The sequence below is a fragment of the Erinaceus europaeus genome, chromosome 4, assembly GCF_950295315.1.
Source record: "Erinaceus europaeus chromosome 4, mEriEur2.1, whole genome shotgun sequence".
NCBI classification, from domain to species: Eukaryota; Metazoa; Chordata; class Mammalia; order Eulipotyphla; family Erinaceidae; genus Erinaceus; species Erinaceus europaeus.
The window spans coordinates 44726931-44749665 of NC_080165.1; the positions used below are offsets into that span (position 1 = coordinate 44726931).

The window sequence follows — 22735 nt, forward strand, 5'->3', positions numbered from 1 at the left end:
GAATACGCTAGTTTATGCTCCTAAAGTCTAACTATGGTAAGACACAAATTTAATTATAGTAACGATTTTCTCCCACTGGGGGGAATTATCTGTCACCTTAAATAAAAACACTTTAGCAATCACTGTAAAAAATTATGGTTCATTTTATCTTATGTATATCCATCACACTTTTTGTAAAGTATTGTTAGACTTTTAAAAATATTATTGGGGAAATGTTATTTACAAGGTGGCCAAACTTTCATTATACTGAAAGTCAAATTTGTTTTCATCTGTCATAATATTAACTGAGCATCTTTCCTGAAAGACTAAGGTATCTCAATAGCCGTGCAGGCAAATGAATAAATACATGGGAGAAATAAAGGAATCAGAGTTTAGGTCCATGACTTCATCGTTAATTCATTGCTGATGACGGGCAAATAATCTAATAGTACTCAATTTGTAGGTCAACGTTTCCTGACAGGATGATATCTACTGAACTGGAGAGACATCAAGGACAGTCTACGAATCTATTTTCAACATCCCTTTCACCACAGTTAACTTTGATGTTTGATTCTACAGGATAATCCTATACTCTATCTGCCCCCACTTAAAACAATGTCTGGAATGATAGAGACTTTCTTCAAACCCTTCAACTCCTAAAAACAATATTTTTCAATGTTGAGATATTTACTTAAGAGCTAAAATACAGTGTATGGAGGACAAAGCAAACAGGAGATGAGGTGTTTTAGACATAGATGAAACACTAATAAGAAAAATGACAGAAATCAATGCAGTGAAAAAACAATAGGTAGATAATTCATTTTATATTTTTAAAAAAGTACACATTACTGCCAACATGAAAGTCATAGATTTCTAATTTTTTGTCTCTTAATCTGAGTCTCTGATTTATAATTTTATAGGTAAAAGGTTTGTATAAATTTGAGCCTGGAGAAAGTAAAGCAACTTCTCTCTCTCTCTCTCTCTCTCACACACACACACACACCCTACACACAATGAATAGATCTTTTAAAAAAATAAAAAGATAAAGTATTAAATACCCTTTTTCAATATACAAAAATTATAAAAATAAATAAATAAGCAGTCATGGAATTGGTTCAGTGGGTAGAACACAGGATCATATATGCCATATATGCCAGAGTGGTACTAAGGTTCTCTCTTCTTCTATCCTTCTAGATAAATAAATAATTAAATCTTTTAAAATAAATACATTCCTAATTTCATAGCTATTTGAAGTTGTCATTATTGCCCACATTTTTTACAATTATAAAATTAAACTAAATGTATTAGAATGACTACTGGAGGCTCAATCAGGTCAGAGGTAAAGGACTACTCTTTTTTTAGAAAGGAAAATCACAAGGACATTGATGCAAGATTAAAAATTCTAGTGAGTAATAACAGTAGTCACAAAACGGTGTCTAGTGGTATGTAATTCTCCTCTTCCTGCCAACAAAGAAATTCCAAATCACTCAAATTCATACCAGAACATTCCTTTCTAACTTTTTGTTTTTAAGTAATTTTAGAGGCAGAACTTGCATACAGTTTTTAAATTCAAGCCCTCCAACTTCTACTTACGGTAACACCTTACATAACCACAGTTAATTATTAAGACAGTGAAATTTACACAGATACAAAATAAGCAAACAATCTTCATGCCATATTCAAATTTCACAAATTATACCGCTAATGGCCATTTTTTGTTTCCAATCAAGGTCCAATTCAGAATATCACCTTGTATTTAGTTGTTACTTCTCCTTATCCTCTCCATTCTGTATAAGTCCTTCGTCTGTCTTTACCTTTCATGACCTTGACACATTTTAAGAGTTCAGGCCAGTTGTTTTTACACAACATTCCCCAGTTTTGGTTTGTCTAATGCTTTCTGATGATTAGGCTGACGTTGCGCATTTTGGGCAAGAATATTGCAGCAGTTATGCTAAGTCATCAGTACATGGGGACAATCTATCTCTTTACTGGTGATATGAACTTTTTAACTTGTCTAAGATATTGTCAGACAAATTTCTCCACATTTTCTACTCAACAGATATCTCATAGGGAAACAGTTTAAAAATTCTGCAAATATTCTGCTTCTTATCATGACTTTACCCACTAATTTTTATATTAATAATTTTACCTATGTACTAATGTTTGTATGTACTGATAATTTTAATCAAAGGTAATTATTACTGTGATATTTGATTACTGATGTTTTTCTATTTCCATCATTAAAACTGAGACTGACTGGTGATACATTGGGTAAAGCAAACACATCTTCATGCAAAAAAGACCCAGATTCAGGTCTCAATCCCTACTTGAAGGAGGAAAGTATTATGGGTGTTAGAGCAGTGCTGTAGGTAACTATTTCTGTCCTTCCCTCTCTATTTCTGTCTCTCACCCTCTATAAAAGAAAAAAAAAGTCTCTAGGAACAGAAGAGTAGAAATAGTACAGGTACTCAGCAATAACGTGGTAGCAAATTATATATATATATATAATTAGAATTCTATTATATAAAAAAGAGCTGTCTATTTGTTTAATCGTTTATTTAAGTTAGAATGGGCTACTAATATTTATTTTGTTCAGTGGATTCTAAACCATCATGAACCATATCCATACAAAAGGTGTAGAAACAAAGATCTCTATGTTTCTTATCAACTATCAAGAGATACTTCCCTCAGACCAATACTAAAAAATCCTTAGTTGAAATGAAAGTTATTTGATTACCTTTCTTTTTGGGTTTGTGTTAATCCACCTGTTAAAGAGAAATTTCTCTCTCCTGCTTCCAATTGTGGAAGACCACTGGTTTTTCTCATCATCATCATTCTAGTTCTTTATAAAAAGAAAAAAATGTAATTCAAAGAGAATTTTTTACTATATTTTAATAGGAATAATAAAATCAGAATAATAATAATAATAAAAAGCTATTCATTTCCTACATTCACACTTGGGGTTTTTTTCCCCCTGGTAAAAATAAACCTTAGGAAATACCTAGTTCTTATTTGATTGAGAGACTTCATTTTCCTATTCTATTTATTCCAACTATCCAGGATATATTTACATATGGGGGGTGTTGTAACTATTGAAAACCTGTTTTGTAGATTCAAGCAGGGAGGAAATCTTATACACTTGACTTATCAGTCTCTGCTCTGGGAATGTCATTCACTGACCAAGTTTGACAGATGTGAGGAGATGCACATGGAGTCATAAGGAAGGAAGGTGATCCCCACCCAGTCAGCAATATCAGCTGCCATTAGTCGGTTAACAGATGTCGCAGCCAGATGACCCCAACATCCTGTAATCCTTACCTGTGGTAATTAATTGGATATATCTAATAGCCACAACTGAGAAGAACTGAAAAGGAAGACGCACTATTGCTTAACATTATTAATTCTGGTCATAATACTTAATAGTCTTGTAAAAACTAAAGTGGGGGTCAGGCAGTAGAAGCTGTTAGACAAAGAAGCATCTATGCTGAATGCTGTATGTGTTTCTATAATATTGATAAATACAATATAAGATGTCTTTTGGACAGGAGGATGAAATGGTTAAAATATAGAAATTGGGGGCGGAAGTCACATCAGTACTGCCCTTCAGGGTCTAGAAAGCCAGGTGGATAGAGGGAAAACATGGGATTTTACTTAAATTTGGCCCTTTAAATCATACTTCTGCTACTGTTGCTTCTAAAAATTGAAGTAGTAGGCTGAACATAACAGAATCCAGTAAATCAATGTATCTAGAGATAAAACTGAACACTCACCAATGATCACAGCATTTCAAAATACAGCTTTTGTTTCCCCCCAGGTTCTATTATTTGCAACAGTACTTGCACAAGAAGTCTTACAAGCCTTATGGTTAAATGTGTTATCACGCTAGGACAGAAACTAAGAATGCTTCTTATCTCAACCCAGAAAAGAACAGTACTTCCTAACAGAAATAAAAAGCACATTTCACCCACTCACCTAAGTGCAATAAATCAAGTTCAAGTCTTCTTTTTTTATACACTAGATGTCAAAATCTTGATGGAAAAATAAGAGGGCATAATTGTTTAAGGGTAAGGTAAGGCCTGTGAGGGAAATGAATGGTGGAGAGAGACTTAAGGTTCCAAGGCAAGCAATCTTGTCTACAGCTTCTTGTAAAAGGCTGCTATTGTTATTTTTTTTAAACAATTCTGCAGAATTCTCAGTACATCTTTCCATATCATCCCTTGCCTTTCTCCCTCATCTCATCTACAAGTTGAAGTGACATATCCATGTGACACCTTCAACCTGGTGCTATTTACTCTTCCCATATATGCCTTTTGTGTAGAAAACAGTATGAAATCATTATTGTCCCCTTACATATAGTTATTAAATAACTTTAATGTGCTCTAAAACAAAATTCAGCTGGGAGTTGTGACTTGGAAGATTTGAAAATTGACCTTTTGTATGAGGAAGATAAACACTTGGGGATAAATTGTCTTTCCAAAGTTTTTATTCTTCTCTGGCCAACACACTAGACAAGGGATATTACAGACATACTCAGGTCCTTCCCATCCAGATTCTTAAAGCTCAGTAATAGGAATATGATCACTTGGCTGGGTAATCGTATCTCCCCTCTGCTCCAACTCTGCACTGTGATGTGGGAAAGATGATAAAGTAAACAATAGCAAGTGGAAGCAAGGTTCATGGGGATTTGGGAGAACTTTTGGATCTCTATACCCCAGCAGTTTATGTCAAAACCATCCTAAATAAATATGCAACATGAACAAAAACTTTATTTTATAAATTCCATCCCCAATATTCTTCTATGGAAGTAGAAGGCTCCATCCTAAGCTCCCTTAATATAAAAATTCTTCAGGCTTCATTCTTGGCAAAAGAAGCCATTGGGAGGTAGCACAGTGAAGAAGCCATGCTAGCCTTCATCTGGTGTGCACTACGGTAATAGCGGTAACAGGCTGCTCAACCAAGTGCCCCAGGTCTTGAAAAAGGATAGGTGAGTGAACAGCTGCTCCCTTCTCTCTGCTGCCATCCAGCTGTGGGAATAAGGTCCATTTTTCAGGCCATGTAATGGGTTACATACTTGTAACTCATTTTCCATGTGTCCCAGGCAAATGGTTCTTGCTCTCCCAGCACATGATGGTATGCTACTTCCTAACACCAAGGCAACTGCTCAAATTAATTGTAGTCTTTTAACTTCTTCTAACTTCAAGCAAAGGAAAGCCTTGCCATAAGCAATGTTGTCAGGACAATCTGTGACCTGTCTTTCATGATTTCATATTGGACAAGATCCTTGGATCTAGCACATCAGAAAAGCCCTGAAGACCAACAGCTGAAAACACCAGATGATGCAAAGAAGGAAACTTTTACTTTTCCTGGCTTCCAGTGGTTCTACTTCTAGGCCCAAGTCCTCCAGGATCACCCCTTCCACCAGCTTTCATGACACTGAAGGGGAAGCTACCCTTGTTTCCTTTGTCCTATATAAGTAAACAGTAATTTAACTGGGCATTACATACTTTGCTAATGAAGCTAATCCTCATTAATGGAAGCAGAGAGCTAGACAGTTGAGTCAAGCATTAATCATACAGGCAGGACCCAACGCTTACAGAAGACAGACACAAGAAACACAGCCAATTGAGTGAACTAGACCTACACAGAAAAGTAATCAGAAGAGCTTAAATTCCTGTCGTTCTCTGAATATGAGAAAATGCTACTCTTAAATAAATTTTATAATACAATAAGTGATGAAGAACCACTTACTGTAACTTAAATAACAAATAACAGGAAGTTCAAAGGGAAATGTAGCCTCAGTCAGAATTATTTTCAACCATAAAATTATTTTTATGTGTTACCTGTATAACCAAACTTTTTAAAAGGAAGAAGTAGACATAGAAGTCAAATTCAGGAGGTAAGGCGGTAGCGCAGCAGGTTAAGCGCATGTGGCACAAAGCACAAGGACTGGCATAAGGATCCTAGTTCGAGGCCCCGGCTCCCCATCTGCAGGGGAGTCACTTCACAAGGCAGTGAAGCAAGTCTGAAGCTGTCTATCTTTCTCTCCCCCTCTCTGTCTTCCCCTCCTCTCTCCATTTCTCTCTGTCCTATCCAACAATGAATGACATCAACATCAACAATAATAACCACAAGGCTACAACAACAAGGGCAACAACAACAAAAAATGTTAACATACAATAATCAGATTGTTTTAGAGTAAGAAAAATGTGGCAGTTGTGCTATCTTTCATTTTAAATAGAGAAATGAACAGAAGATTTTATGTATTAGAGGTACTGGGAAAAAAATGGCTGCCAGGAGCAGTGGATTCATGGTGTAGGCACTGAGCCCCAGCAATAACCCTGGAGGCAAAAAAAAAAAAAAAAGCCAAATTCATTCAAGCATAATGTAGATAGGCTCCACTGTGATAAATCCTGTGGTATCTAGGAGGTCTATATGTTGTAATAGCTATATCGAATGTGGTGCTTTATGTAATGCAAGTCAGAAAGCAAAAGCAATAGAGCCAAATTCATACCTGTGTTTTGAAAGATGCTGTCTCATATAAACTCATAAAGCTACCAGTACCTCTAATACATAAAATCTTCTATTCATTTCTCCATTTAAAATGAAAGATATCACAACTACCACATTTTTCTTATTCTAAAATAATCTGATTATTGTATGTTATCATTTATCCTCCAATTAGGCTCTTAGCAAGATCAGTGAGTATTATTAGTGCCCTAGAACTAATGAATAATAGACTTTAGAGAATTTAAGAAACATAACAACATGAAATACGCTTTTGTTCTTTTTATTTTTATTTTTTCAAATTTCCTTTTGTGATTTCTAAAGGCCTTTACAGACTTGGGTTTCAATATAGCTTGAAAGTACATTTTTTAAAGAAAAGGCCATCAAATCAAATCATAAACTAGAAAATGATGAATGAGAATGTATACAGCGGAAAAGGATGAGATTTAAAAGAGCTGAAGGGGGAAATGTCTATTCTAAGAAAAGTTATCTCTGTTCTAAAAATATGTGACAAATTGAAGCCTGTCTGACCAAATAAGCCTAGCATTTTATATCCAACATGTTGATGGCTACTGGCTATGTCATTCACTGAAAAGTCTGAAACATACTATGCAACTGAATTTTCTGCAATGATGAAAACATCATAGTCCATGCTCTCCGGTCTGACAGCCATAAGCCACATGTTCCTACTGACCCCTTGAAATGTGATCAGTGCAACCAAAAGACTAAACTTCTAAGTTTATTTAATTAATCCAGCTGTAAACTGCCACGTGTAGCTACAGGCTTCAGAATTGGACTGCACAATTCTAGAAATATGGGAATTTCCTGTGGTCCTGCAATTTCACTAAATACTTCATTTCTGTTTAACAGATTTCATTCATTTTTTTTATTTACTTATGTATTTTATTGACATCAGGATCATCGCTGGGGCTTTGTGGCTGCATGATGAATCCACCACTCCTGGAAGCCATTTTTCTTTTATTAATTTTTTAATTATTTTTAGTTATCTTTATTTGATAGGACAGGAATTGAAAGGGAAAAGGGAAGATATAGAGGAAGAGAGAAAGATAGACACCTGCAGACCTGCTTCACCACTTGTAGAACCTCCCCCTGCAGTTGGTAAGCAGGGGCTCAAATCCAGTTCTTCACCCATAATTATATGAGCACATGACACGGTGCCCCACCAACCGGCCCCTCACTGAATAAATTTTACATACACGAATGAAATATATTCTCATACCAGACATAGCTCTTGCCCCTGCTCCATCTCAGGCTGTCCACATTTACAAGTCTTGACTCATTAACAGTGTCCTTTCACTCTGCTAGTTAAGAAGCTCTGTAAATCACTGAGTCTGTCCTATTTGCTTCTCTGTCCTGAACAGAAAAAAAAAATAGCCTGGCACTTTTAATAAGCACCTGTTGAATGATCAGATATCAAAGAAGCTAGTCAATAAGGAAGCATCTTTCCTGGGATAATTATGTATACAAAGATACTCTTGTGTGTCATACTAAAAACCATTTCCAAGTTGCATAGATGAATAATCTTGGTAACCTAATCTTTTTCTTCTATCTGCTACATAAACATATACAAATAAACACTATTTTTTACCATAGTATATACATATTTAATTTTTATCAAGAAATTAATTATTTCATGATCTTATTCAAATGAGACATATCAAGACTTGTATGTATCCGTTTTAGCCTTCCCTAATTTTTTTTTTAAATCTTGCAATTCACTTGTACCATTTAATTAATAATCATAGTTGAATATAGTTGACCCATAGACAGACTGGCTTAAAAAGGGTCTTTCTTATCTTTCTGATTGTGTTGCTTATAACTTAATGCACACACCTACATTATATACATACACACACACACACACATACAAATACTCCTGAGCTTCCAACTATCAAGTATTTTATGAAGCATTCTATCTATCTACCTAGTTTTACTATTAAGGTAATGTTATTAGAGTGGTTAGAAAAAAGTGGCTTATAATTCTAACTCTTCTACTTTTTAGATATGCACTTATGAACAAATTACTCCAAGCAGCTGGGCTTCATTTTCATGCATTTGCTGAAAGTATTCACTTGCTATGAAAGCAATTGGACAAGTGCCTACACATAGCAGGTGTGCTGTGTTTGCTGAATGAATTACTTGCTTCCCCTCTGTCTTGAGGCCTCTGTTAGAGACTTACAAATGCCCTAACAATGGACGAGAGTTCATTACCTTTTAAAGTAATCAAGATCTGAAGATCAAAAGGCAGACATAAGAGCAAGATAATGATCAAGAACTGAACAAAGAGATAAAACACAGTCATAGGGAAAGTTGAATGCATTTTAAAAAATGATATTTCTGATGCCAACTGAAGATTGAATGAAAGGCTTTACTCTGCTCTTTTGAAATAATTCAATGCAGGCTACCTTTGTAAAATCACAATAGTTTATATTGTCTACAACTGTGATTAGTCTGTTGTCTGTTTAAAGCTATTCAGCTTCCAAACCTCACATTTAGTAAATTTGACTCCTGGTCCATATATCTATTCTAGATATTCTTCAGTACTCAGTACCTATCTATAAACAGTACTGAAATAAATAACAGCCTTCAGCAATTTATATAAAAATCCAAAGTTAACTGGAGGGAGTCAAGTGAAACAAGCCAGAAAAAGAATGATGAATACTAGATGTGCTGTATCAGTATCAGATTTAGGAAACAAGGAAGAACACAGGTGAAGCATTAATTAATCCTGTTCTTTTGTAGCATATCTAATAATTCAAATGGAGTAAGGAGGAGAAGATTGGAAGGGTGTTGGAGACCCAGTGCCCTATGGTGAGGGGGACAGCAATTAGGTGGTGGGTGATATGTACTGATATATGTCTTAAGAGATATAGAATTGTACCCTCATGACAACATCAGTTTTATAAACCAACATTTCCTTGATAAAAAGATTTTTTTTCTCTCTGAAAAGGCCAGAGTTGTAAAGTAGCTCAACAAGTATGACACTTTTGATTAAACCCCAACACTGCATATAACCACAGTGCTTTGGTATGGCTCACTGATTAAATAATTATTTAAGTAGGCAAGTATATAAACAAATTTTAAAATTAAAAAAAGAATCCAGAAGCCAGGAAAATAGCATCAGCAACAGTACACCAGACTCTTATGCCAGAGACCCCAGAATACCACAGTAATCTGATATCGTTCTCTTTACTTTTCCCTCTCTCAAAAAAAAATTTTTTTTTAATAATCCAAAAGTATACAGCAATGAAGTACTCCTTTAAGAAGTTAGCCTTATGTGAACTGCACAGTAGAGCTGTGGACAAAATGTTGAACTCTTGAGCATGAGTCTTAAGTTTAATTTTTTTTTAATTTTTTATATTTATTATTTTCCCTTTTATTGCCCTTGTTTTTTATTGTTGTCATAGTTATTAACGTTGTCATTGTTGGATAGGACAGAGAGAAATGGAGAGAGGAGGGGAAGACAGAGAGGAGGAGACACAGAGAGACACCTGCAGACCTGCTTCACCGCCTGTGAAGCGACTCCCCTGCAGGTGGGGAGCCCGGGGCTCAAACTGGGATCCTTAAGCCGGTCCTTGTGCTTTGCACCACGTGCACTTAAAGGACTGTGCTACCGCCCGACTCCCCTTGAGTTCATTTCTTAACATCACATGTGTAAAACTCATGCTCTGGTGTTCTCTCTCTCTCTCATTCCTTCCTCACCTCTCCCTCTCTCTTTATCCTCCTCCCTCCCTCTCTCTCACAAATAAATAATAAATCTTTTTTATTATAATTTACCAGAGCGGGAGTCGGGCTGTAGCGCAGCGGGTTAAGCGCAGGTGGCGCAAAGCACAAGGACCGACATAAGGATCCCGGTTCGAACCCCGGCTCCCCACCTGCAGGGGAGTTGCTTCACAGGTGGTGAAGCAGGTCTGCAGGTGTCTGTCTTTCTCTCCCCGTCTCTGTCTTCCCCTCCTCTCTCCATTTCTCTCTGTCCTATCCAACAACGACAACAACAATAATAACTACAACAATAAAACAACAAGGGCAGCAAAAGGGAATAAATAAATAAAATTAATATTTAAAAAAAAAAAATTTACCAGAGCACTGCTCAACTCTGGCTTATGGTGGTGTAGGGCATTGAAATTGGGACTTGGAGCCTCAGGTATAAGTGTTTTTGCATAACTATTATGCTATCTTGTCCACATAAACAAATCTTTTTTAAAAAAGAAGTTAACCTTTATTTCTTGTTTTCAGATTCCACTACTAGGTAAGTACATAAGGAGTCAAAATACTAGTTTAAAAAAAAAAATGTCTACAGGAAATAAGGGACACTGTTAGCACTTCTCCATACCTCAGCTTCCTGTAGGGTCCCATGGTTTAGGCACACCATGTCAGGACAAGTGATAGGAGAGCCACATCCTTCTCGAATTGCCAGCTGCATATACTGTTTCAGGCACTAGAAGTTAAAAAGAAAAAGACAATGATCTAACACATTACAGTAGCATAAAGGTTACGTAACAAAACCATCACTGCCTCATCTTCCTTAATTGGCAGTCCTGGAGTTCTTGTACTCAGGAAACCTAAGTTATCATAAGTGTGAATACTAAGAGCCATTACTTTGGAAAGAATGCAGAGACAAGTGATTAATTATGCATGACTTCATCCTAAGAATATTGAGTTTATTCAAGGCAACATGTCAAGTTCCTGTATGCTCAGGCATTTTACCCACCATAGGCTGGGAAAAGAAAAAGTACTCTGTTGCACTACTGTCAAGTATTTTAATCATTTAAATATATGTGTGTGTGTGTGTGTGTGTGTGACATTCAGTTACATTTTACCTAGCAGTTCTTTACCTGAAATTTTTCACATGACTAGAATTTTGTGGTCCTTGTGCTGCTACCCAAACAGACTCAAAATGATATTAAGAAAATGATATATTTTATGATATTAAGAATGATATATAACAAGATAACAAATAACTCCATCCAAAAATGGGGGGAGGACATGGACAGAATATTCACCACAGAAGAGATCCAAAAGGCCGAGAAACACATGAAAAAATGCTCCAAGTCTCTGATTGTCAGAGAAATGCAAATAAAGACAACAAGGAGATATCACTTCACTCCTGTGAGAATGGCATACATCAGAAAAGGTAACAGCAGCAAATGCTGGAGAGGTTGTGGGGTCAAAGCAACCCTCCTACACTGCTGGTGGGAATGTCAATTGGTCCAACCTCTGTGGAGAACAGTCTGGAGAACTCTCAGAAGGCTAGACATGGACCTACCCTATGATCCTGCAATTCCTCTCCTGGGGATATATCCTAAGGAATCCAATACATTCATCCAAAAAGATCTGTGTACAAATATGTTCTTGGCAGCACAATTTGTAGTAGCCAAAACCTGGAAGCAACCCAGGTGTCCAACAACAGATGAGTGGCTGAGCAAGTTGTGGTATATATACACAATGGAATACTACTCAGCTATAAAAAATGGTGAGTTCGTTGTCTTCAGCCTATCTTGGATGGACCTTGAAAAATTCATGTTAAGTGAAATAAGTCAGAAACAAAAGGATGAATATGGGATGGTTTCACTCTCAGGCAGAAGCTGAAAAACAAGATCAGAAAACACAAGTAGAACCTGAAATGGAATTAGCATATTGTGCCAAAGTAAAAGACTCTGGGGTGGGTGGGTGGGGAGAATACAGGTCCAAGAAGGATGACAGAGGACCTAATGGGGGTTGTATTGTTATATGGGAAACTGGGGAATATTATGCATGTACAAACTATTGTATTTACTGTTGAATGTAAAACATTAATTCCCCAATAAAGAAATTTTTTTTTAAAAAAAGTGATATATCTAGAAATACTCTTAAATATAAATGTACCTGAAAAATTTAATGTCAAGTCTGAGAAAATCAGTTGACTTCTAAAAGACAATTTGAGAGAATGAAATTTTCCAAAGCCATAAGCCTTGGTGGGTAGTTTGGTGTTATGGAGAAGGGGGGGGGGGGGAGACATTGGGGAGACAAAAAATTAGAAAGGAAGAAAGAAACTTTTAGAGAATAAACACAGTCTACTCATTTTTCTATTGCAACTGGAACTTGGGCAGTGGCTGGAGATGTGAGTCCAACTGAACAGACAGGGAAAGAACAGCTAAAATGATAAAGGTCTCTAACTACTCTCCCTCTTAACCCATTCCCATAGGCAGAAATTTGAATGTAGTAGTTCCAGCAAATAAAATTCTAAAAAATCCAAAAACTGACTCTTCAAGTGCTTCTAATTTTCTCACAGCACATTACAAAGAAGTAATAACTAGCATTACTTTTAAAGATCAAGCACAAATGTCTTTCAAGCCCAAAATAAGAGTCAATCAGTGACACAAAGTATTATTTATAATTGGCCTTTATATTTCTCAAATGTTGTCTACATTTATGTATCAACCTGCTATATTTACAATATTGTCACTGTACCAACCATTTATAAAAAGCTTATCTATTAGGGGTAGATAGCATAATAATTATGCAGACTCTTGCGCCTAAGGCTCCAAAGTCCCAGGTTCAATCCCCTGTACCACCATAAACCAGAGCTGAGCAGTGTTCTGATAAAATAATAATAATAATAGTAGATAAATCAAAACATAAAAATTTCCTTTAAAAAGCTTATCTATTAAACCTTATGATTATACAAATAACACAATTGTGAAATTAATTTCTCTCATTGAACATCTTTATTCATTTCCTACATCTGAAAATAGAACTAACATCATAATTATTTCATAAAAGAAGCATGCATTTATCTGACAACTTACTGTTACAATGTATTAATAAATGAGTAATTAAGACAAAGCACTTGAACAAGATTTGTATCTCTTCAAATATTTAATAATTTGCTTCTCCAACGAGTCATTTTGAACACTATTTTTAAGGCAACATTGGTTTACAACACTGTTTCAGATGTATAACTTTACACCTCAAAAAATATATATCACACTATATTCATCACAAAAGGTCAAATACACCATCACCCAAACAACACTTAGCACACTACCAACACCACATTTCCCCTTTGTTAACCACCTTCTTTTGTCAAAGACAAGGATGTGTTTTGTGTTTTTTTGTTTTATATCTTTAATATTTAACAACAGATTTTGGTATTTTCCTTTCGGACTTATTGCACTTAACATAAACCCCTCAAGCTCTATTTATACTTTTGCAAACAGCAACATTTCACTTTTTGTCTGCATTTTTATGATGTTCATCAGGGGAAATCTAGAAAATACCCTAAATATACAAAATATAAAGCTATTAATAAGATATACTAAATTCATGCAATGGAATTCTGAAGTATCATAAAAATCAGATAATACTTAAAAGCATGGGCAAATGTTCATGATTTCATATGAACTGGGGAGTTGATGATTTTTTTGGTTTGGTTTGGTTTGGTTGGTTGGTTGGTTGTTTTTTGTTTTTTTACCAGAGCACTGCTCAGCTCTGGCTTATGGTGGTGCAGGAGATTGAACCTGAGACTTCAGAGCCTCAGGCATGAGAGTCTCTTTGCATAACTATTATACTAACTACCCCTGCCTGGTTGATGATTTATTTACTAAGCACTATGGAATAAAATTTACCTAGGAGTAGAGAATCCTATTAACTTATTCTTCCCGTACAATTAACCTCAATGTAGATACTGGATTTAAACTTCCACTTTCTTTTTTTATTAACTTATTTATAAAATAAAAAATATTGACGTGGTCCAGGAGGTGGCGCAGTGATAAAGCTTTGGACTCTCAAGCATGAGGTCCTGAGTTCAATCACCGGCAGCACATGTGCCAGAGTGATATCTGGTTCTTTCTCTCTCCTCCTACCTTCCTCATTAATAAATAAATAAAATCTTGAAATATATATATATATTGACAAGACCATAGGATAAGAGGGGTACAATTCCACACAATCTCCATCACTAGAGTTCCGTATCCCATCCCCTCCGTTGGAAGTTTCCCTATTTTTTATCCCTCTGGGAGCACGGACCCAGGATCATTATGGGGTGCAGAAGGTGGAAGGTTTGGCTTCTATAATTGCTTCTCCACTGAACATGAACATTGGCAGGTTGATCCATACTCCCAGCCTGTCCCTATCTTTTCCCCAGTAGGAAGGGCTCTGGGGAGGTGGGGGTCCAGGACACATTAATGAGGTCTTCTGTCTGGGGAAGTCAGGCTGGCATCTTGGTAGCATGTGAAATTTGGTTGCTAAAAAAAGCATTAAGATATAAAGCAGAACAAATTGTTTAATAGTCAGGAATCTGCAGCTTGGTGGGTTCCTGGAGTGATCCTAGTCTTAGCTTATTGCATTTTCAAGTCATCCTCTTTGCATTTTCAGGTGATCCTAGTTGAGTCAGGAAAGTAAAATGTAGCTGCTGCTACTCTTTCCCCACGCCTCCGGAAGTCTCCCACTTTCTTAGTCAAGAGAAAGTTAATAGTAATTTTCTCTAGAAGGAATTATGGCAAACATGATCTCTAGAACTAGAAAGAATGATAGGTAAAAGACAGTAGCACCCAAAGAATGGAGAAGAATTTCAATGGGCAGCAAAACTAGAGGAAGGGTTGAGTTGGCCCACAGAAAGGAAAGGGTATGACAAGGGACAAATAAATAATGATATGAATGCCTATCCATTCCATTCTACTGAGAACTCTGGAGCCTTCTGTTACAAGGATTTCACTGCTATTACATTGGTCACCCCAGCTGCAACTTAAAATGTAAGTAGAAAGATTCTGAAAGTGTATGGTTTCAGGACTCAAGGTGATGGAATTTGAAGAAAACAAATAGAGCAAATGTGCATCAAATCCTAACATCTAGGCTCTAGTCCCAACATCTCTCCATCTGGTGACAATAGAAAAATTACTTAAAGTATAACCTGGACTTTTTTGCCTTAATTAATCAATGGAAAAATTATTACTGCCTGCTATGTCTATTTCATGGAGTTTAACACGCATAAACACACACACACACACTATCTGAAATTTTGTAGTTGGAAAACCTTTGAAAACTTTCAAGCTGAGGAATGTCTTATTTCTATTTCATTTCACCTAGTGTTGAAAGTTTCATCAAAAACTTTATGGGGGGGCAGGAGAGATAGAGTGGTTATACAAAGAGACTCTCATGCCTGAAGCTCCAAAGTCCCAGTTCAATCCCTTGAACTACCATAAACCAGAGCTGAAAAGAGTTCTGGCAATAAACAAACAAACCTTTATGAGGTAATACCACCCCTTTGACCTTTCTTCAATTCCTTTTAGGGGCACCTCAGATGGTAGAAAGGTTCTATAGACAAAACTGATATTTATAACAGAATATCCTGTTCTTATTTTAGGATTAATTTGCATATTTAGTAAGAGCTTAAATACCTACTAAAGAGGTTATATGAGTTTTTATAGGTAAAAATCAATTTAACATTGCAAATTACAAAGTTGAAACCTAAACTTCCCCAAGAATTTATAATGGATGCTCTGTGTACTGATGTAAAGTTCACGAGTACACTGAACCATGATCATAAACCCAGGGAGTTTTCAATCTTCTCATAAAGCCTATCCTAGTCCCAATATTATGTGACCTGTGATTTTATGAAAAAAGTTACAGCTATGCACATTGATATAAGATTCAAGTACAAATACTTCACATACCTTATTTGTTCTAAGAATTAAGGGTTTAAGCTAGAGATCTATAAATGAAATTTGCAAAACAGTACATATGAACTCAGTACTCCATTACTGTAGAAATTCTATTTAAAGGCAAAGAGGGAAGATAGTTAACCATAAGTGTGTTTCTTATTGAATTTTCAAGTACTCTGAGTTAGTTCACTATATGTTTTTCCATTAACTTTCACTAAAAATTTAATCTCAAGCCATCCCTCTCTCCTTTGGTTCTTCTGACAAAAGCACAAAAGGGCTCTGAATATCACCCAGGTATAAGTTATACAAATCAAATATGCTTAGTTAACAATTCTAGAAGATTATGACACATCTAGCTTGTAAACACAAACACAAAAAGAAAATCCTATATACTTAAATGTTTTAATTATATTTCATTACTAACATGAATATTTTTTTTTTTAACCAGAGCACTTATCAGCTCTGGCTTATGATCCTGGGGGGAGGGGATTTAACATGGAACTGCAGAGCCTCAGGCTAGAAAGTCTCTTTGCATAACTATTATGCTATCTATCCCCACATGTGCAATTTTCTTAACAGTTAACAAGTCCTATGGGAAATATCTTAAAAACATGCAGAAAATATCAAAAATTCTGAAACCCAAGAAACAACTATTTATGATTAGTCAATACGTTATTTAATTAATTTATAAAAAATGCAAAGATGTCTAGGCTATGAATGGTCATGTATAGTAGTAAGAATTATTCCTCAAAAATCACTCCGTAGCCTTCAAAGATTTTTAAGTATCTAAGGGTTTGATCATGAAACACTTAGTAAACAGATTACTTGTATTGTCACTTCCAACCCTGAGAGTTCACAGATAATCTGCATTGAAATCTTCCCAGAAAGGGAGTGTCTGCTAGATTGAAAGGCCTTCTTCTTTTTTTATTTTTTATTATTGATTTACAAAATTATGAGATAACAGGGATATAATTCCACACCATTCCCACCACCAGAGTTCTGTGTCCCCATTTCCTCCACTGGAAACTGCAGTAGTTTTCCCAAGGTCACAGATATGGTTGACTATTAATTCTATACTTATCTTTTTTTTTAATTAACCAGAAATCTTTTATTTATTTTTCATTAATTTTATTTTTGAGAGAGATGCAGAGAGAGAAACACACAGAGAGAAACACCAGAGCACATTGCTCAGCTCCGGCTTATGGTGGTGCAGGGGATTGAACCTGTCTCCCCCACCCTATAATTATCTTTATTTGCCCATTTTTCCCTGCGCTCCTGCATTCTCTTCCTTTCATAGTCAAACCTATTACTACCTATTACTAACTTCCTAATGTCCTTCCTTTTTTCCTCTTGTTTATCTAAGTCTTGATGGAATCCAGATCTTCAGGTCGCCCCTGGTCATCTTCCCCTCACATTTCTCCCTCTCTGGGGTTAAGGAGTAGAATTCTTTCTGGGGTGCAAAAGATGGCAGGTCTAGCTTCTGTAACTGCTTCTCCACTAAGCATGGATGTTGGCAGGCCCATCCATACCCTCAGCCTGTTTCTATCTTTCCCTAGTGGGGTAGGGAAATGGAGAGGTGAGGTTCCAGAACACACTGGTAAGGTCCCTACCCAGGAATGGCCTTCTTTATAAGGAAAGACCTTTATAAAGTATTCTTTCATCTCTTGGTGAATAAAGCAAAAAGTCTATATAACATTAAGATAAAATATCTACATATTCACTTAAACACACACACACACACACACATATATAGAAAGAGGTACATCTACATTAAAGTTTCTCACTCTATTAATAAATTAAACACTTCTAAACTTTTTTCCCCTAGGAAAAAATGGGATCATAATGAATAATTGGTGTAATTAGCTTAAATTATCAAGTCTGAAGTACAAGTTGTAGAGTCTTTTTAAGTGGTTAGATAGCATAATAGGGATTCAAAGAGACCCTCATGTCTGAGCCTCCAAAGTCCCAGGTTCAATCCCGCACAATACCATAAACCAGAGCTGATAGACACTCTCCTTCAAAAAAAAAAAAAAAAGAAAGAAAAGAAATTAAAGAATTAAAGTCATTTCTAACTCTAGGTAAATTACTAACCTGTCTAGTTAAAAAAAAAAAAATCAGGGCAGGAATAGATAGCATAATGGTTATGTAAACAGATTGTCATGCCTGAAGCTCTGAAGTCATAGGTTCAATCGCCTGCACCACCATAAGCCAGAGCTGATCAGTGCTCTGGTAAAAAAAAAAAAAAAAAAAAAAAACACTTCTCTAATATAAAACAAGACAATAATACCTGCCTAGCCTACTCACAGTGAAACAAATTCTCCTTATGGTTATACATACACATAAAAATACTGTGGAAAATGAAGAGAGGTTTGCAAAAACAATGTATAATTGGAAAATGAAATAGATAATTCTATGTGTAGGTATGCAGAAATAAAAGCCCTTAAGTAGGTATGGGTGCTAGAGTTCAAATTCAAACAAATGAGAAAGGAAGATACAAGGAAAGTTGAGTACTTGGGAAGGAAGTCAGTAATGCATGCTATTAATTGGAGAGTGAAATTGCTTCTGGATGTTAGTGCAGGGGTTCTGAGGTTAAAAAGAAGAAGAAAAAAAATAAGACTAACAGCTCACCTGGCTTGGAGGTGAGTTGATAAACTATTTTATTTAGGAGTTCTCATCCATATCTCAGTCATGGGTGGAATGGAAGGTGGTAAGGGACTTAAAAGACCAGAACCACACTGGAGAGATAATGCCATTGATAGTGCAACAAACTTTCATGCCTGAGGTAACATATGTTACAGATTCAATCCCGATCACCATCACAAACCAGAACTGGTTAAAGCTCTGGTTAAAAAAAAAAAGAGGGGGAGCAATCAAAATATTCTTAAAGGTTTATTTTGCTTTCAATCATCCTGGTACCATGTGGTACAGCAGTACTTACTTATTTACTTACTTACTTACTTACTTACTTACTTACTTACTTACTTACTTATTTTTGGTCATCACTGAGGCTTCATCACTCAAAGCTGATTTTTTTTTCAACAGAAAGACAGAGAGACAGACACCACAGGCATAGAGCCCTTGCTGGTCCCTGACGTTGTGTTTAACAAGATAGAGACAAACCCACACCTTTGACAAAGGTGCCCAGACTATTACATGGGGAAAGCAGAGTCTCTTCAGCAAATGGTGATGGAAAAAATGGGTTGAAACATGCAGAAGAATGAAACTGAAACACTATATTTCACCAAACACAAAAGTAAATTCCAAGTGGATCAAGGACTTGGATGTTAGACCAGAAACTATCAGATACTTAGAGGAAAATATTGGCAGAACTCTTTTCTGTATAAATTTTAAAGACATCTTCAATGATACAAATCCAATTATGAGGAAGATTAAAACAAAAGTAAACCAATGGAACTACATCAAATGAAAAAGCTTCGGCCCAGCGAAAGAAACCAACAGCCAAACAAAGAGACCTCCCACAGAATGTGAGAAGATCTTAACATGCCATACATCAGACAAGAGGCTAATAACCAAAGTATATAAAGAGCTCACCAAACTCAACAATAAGAAAACAAATGACCCCATCCAAAAATAGGAAGAAGATGTGAACAGAATATTCTCCATAGAAGAGATTCAAAAGGCCAAGAAACATGAAAAAATGCTCCAAGTCACTGACTGTCAGAGAAATGCAAATAAAGACAACAGTGGGATACCACTTTACTCCTGTGAGAATGCCACACATCAGAAAAGGTAGCAGCAAAAAATGCTGCAGAGGTTGTGGGGACAAAGGAACCCTCCTGCACTGCTGGTAGGAATGTCAATTGGTCCAATCCCTATGGAAAACAGTCTGGAGAACTCTCAGAAGGCTAGAAGTGGTCCTACCCTATGACCCTGCAATTCCTCTCCTGGGGATATATCCTAAAACCAAACACATCCACCCAAAAAGATCTGTGTATTCCTATGTTCACAGCAGCACAATTTGTAATACAAATTGTGGGAAGTAACACAGGTGTCCAACAACAGATGAGTGGCTGAGTAAGATGTAGTATATATACACAATGGAATACTATTCAGCTATTAAAAATGGTGATTTGACCTTCTTCACCCCATCCTAGATGGAGCTTGAAGGAATCATATCAAGTGAAATAAGTCAGAAACAAAAGGATGAATATGAGATGATCTCACAGACAGACTATGACCCACATAGTCAACGACTGCCACCTCTCCAGATTCAAAGGAGGTCTCGAAACTTTACATCAGGCTCAACCTGATGCTGTTGACTGGCTATGGAAGAAGGGCAAACGCTAGAAGAAGAAGATAGGCAGAAGTTGAAAAACAAGATCAGAAGGGAAAACACTAAGCAGAATTTGGACTGGAGTTGGTATACTATAGTAAAGTAAAAGACTCTGGAGTGGGGGAATTGGGAAAGGGAATTGGAAGTAGAGAGGAAGAGGGATGAAAGACATCTGAAGCACTGCTTTCCCATTTCAAAGTTTCCCCCAAGGAAGCTTTTGAGGTTTCAGGTCCTGGAACATGATGGCAGAGGAGGACCTAGTGGGGGTGTATTGTTATGTGGAAATATTATGCATATAAAAACTACTGTATTTTACTGTTGACTGTAAAACATTAATCTGCCAATAAAGATTTTTTTAAAAAGCCCCTTAACACATTTTATTTACTTTCTCCTTTATTCTTGACCTTTCTCCTATCCACTGAGTTGTCATTCAATAGTCAATCATGTCCAAGAAAATCCTAATTAAAGAAAAATTAATAAAACAAAAAATAGGTTGGGCTCAAAATGGCTAAATAGGGAAACCTATGTTTACTTCTTCCTGTAATAATATGAAAGCTCCATCAAAATATGAGATAATCTATACAGAACCAGATGTGAAGCCAAGTGGAACAAACTTCCATCACAACGGACAAAAGATGAGCACCCAGGTAGTGAGGACACAGAGGGATACCCTCTTCCCCAGAATGAAGCCCCACATACAACAACAAGCTGCAGTTGGGAATAGATCTGTAGAAGCAGGACATTAATCTGGAGGATAGGGGGCAAAATCCATGAAATTCCAGGAGCCTTAATTCCATCATGATGCTATACTTGCAGCAACAGGAGTCTAGAAACAGTATACTATCAGTTGGGTAGGAACTATAGCAGCAGCCTTCCTGAAGACCTCTCCAGTCTTCCTGGGAGCAGCTCTAGAGGACTCCATATTGGAATTCAATCTCCAAATTCTGGGAAGGAAGTTATACCCCATGCCACTTCCCCCAGCAAATAGTAGATTTAGCTGGGGACTGATGTATAAAGAGTGCTAACTCCTAGCAGACAATCAGAATGGACACTTCTCTGCTAGCAAATACCCCCACAGATCTCCTAAATCATACTCAGTTACTTAGTAGGCCCACAACTTGCCAGTCTGTCCCTTAGCAAACCAGAATATGCACTCTGTCACCATCTAAGAATTAAGCAATAGACTTCCAAATATGAATCTGTACCCAAGACAACCTAGTGGCCATGGAGGATTCAGGATCTCAAATATATGGTAACACCTAGATCCCCTAAAGCACAGAACAATGGTCCAGATCCCCACAGAACATCAAAATATTAATAAAGCAAAGGAAATTCCCTGCACTTGTGAATCAAGGCAAAAACCTGGAAAATATACAACAAAGATAATATAAGCTTTGCAAAGACTTCAAAGCAACAGTCCTAACAATGCTCCCTGAAATGATGTTAATGGAAACAAAATGACAAGGGCAGACAAAGTAAAATAGACACTATAGTACTAGTACTAAACTACTAAAGGTACTAAAAGTATAGTAACTGAGCTAAAAATAAATATATAAATATAATATACATAATATACAAACACATATACATATATAGTGAACAGAAGGAAAAAGATAAACATCAAAGGTCAAGATGGTGAGATCCAGAATAGAGTATAGGACAGAAAGGAGAAAGAGAGACAGAGACAGAGAGAGAGAGAAAGAGAGAGAGAGAGGAAGACATAGAAAAAGAAGAAAGGGAGAGAGAGAGGGAGAGAGAAAGAGAGAGAGAAAACAAATGAAAATAATAGGAGAGTTATCAGACAATACCAAGAGCCATTTATATGTATAGAGACTATGTCTTGTTCTCTGATGGATCCCGGAATAACATGTAGAAGAGACTATAGAACATAATAGTGCATCACTTGATAAATCCCCAAGTGCTATCAATTTCATTTCCTATCTATTAATTGTTTATCTCGATCTCTTCAGTCCAAGACCTTAGGTTACTTGAAATTTCCTCTTGCCTAGGCTTCTGCCATATCTCATTTCTTGATCCTCCTTTATCCACCTTTACCTCTTTCTGATTAATTCTATAAGCTATCATCAAAAGGAACCTTTTTTTTTTCCTGGTCTCCAAACCCATGATTTTAGACATATCAAGCATAAACCCAACCACTGGTTCAAAAAAAAAAAAATCAGGGGTGGGTGGGTGGGGAGAATACAGGTCCATGAAGGATGATAGAGGACCTAGTGGGGGTTGTATTGTTATATGGGAAACTGGGGAATGTTATGCATTTACAAACTATTGTATTTAC

The 22735-nt window shown here is 36.4% G+C and overlaps 1 protein-coding gene across 3 annotated transcripts in view; it reads right to left on the reverse strand.

The window, feature by feature from the left end:
• Positions 1 to 22735, reverse strand: part of RNF144B (ring finger protein 144B) — a 248435-nt gene that overhangs the window by 38427 nt on the left and 187273 nt on the right. For all 3 annotated transcript variants that reach the window (XM_060189308.1, XM_060189307.1, XM_060189309.1), the window contains one exon: positions 10838 to 10942. In XM_060189308.1, the coding sequence (XP_060045291.1) occupies positions 10838 to 10942 (105 nt within the window). The remainder of the gene's footprint in view (positions 1 to 10837; positions 10943 to 22735) is intronic.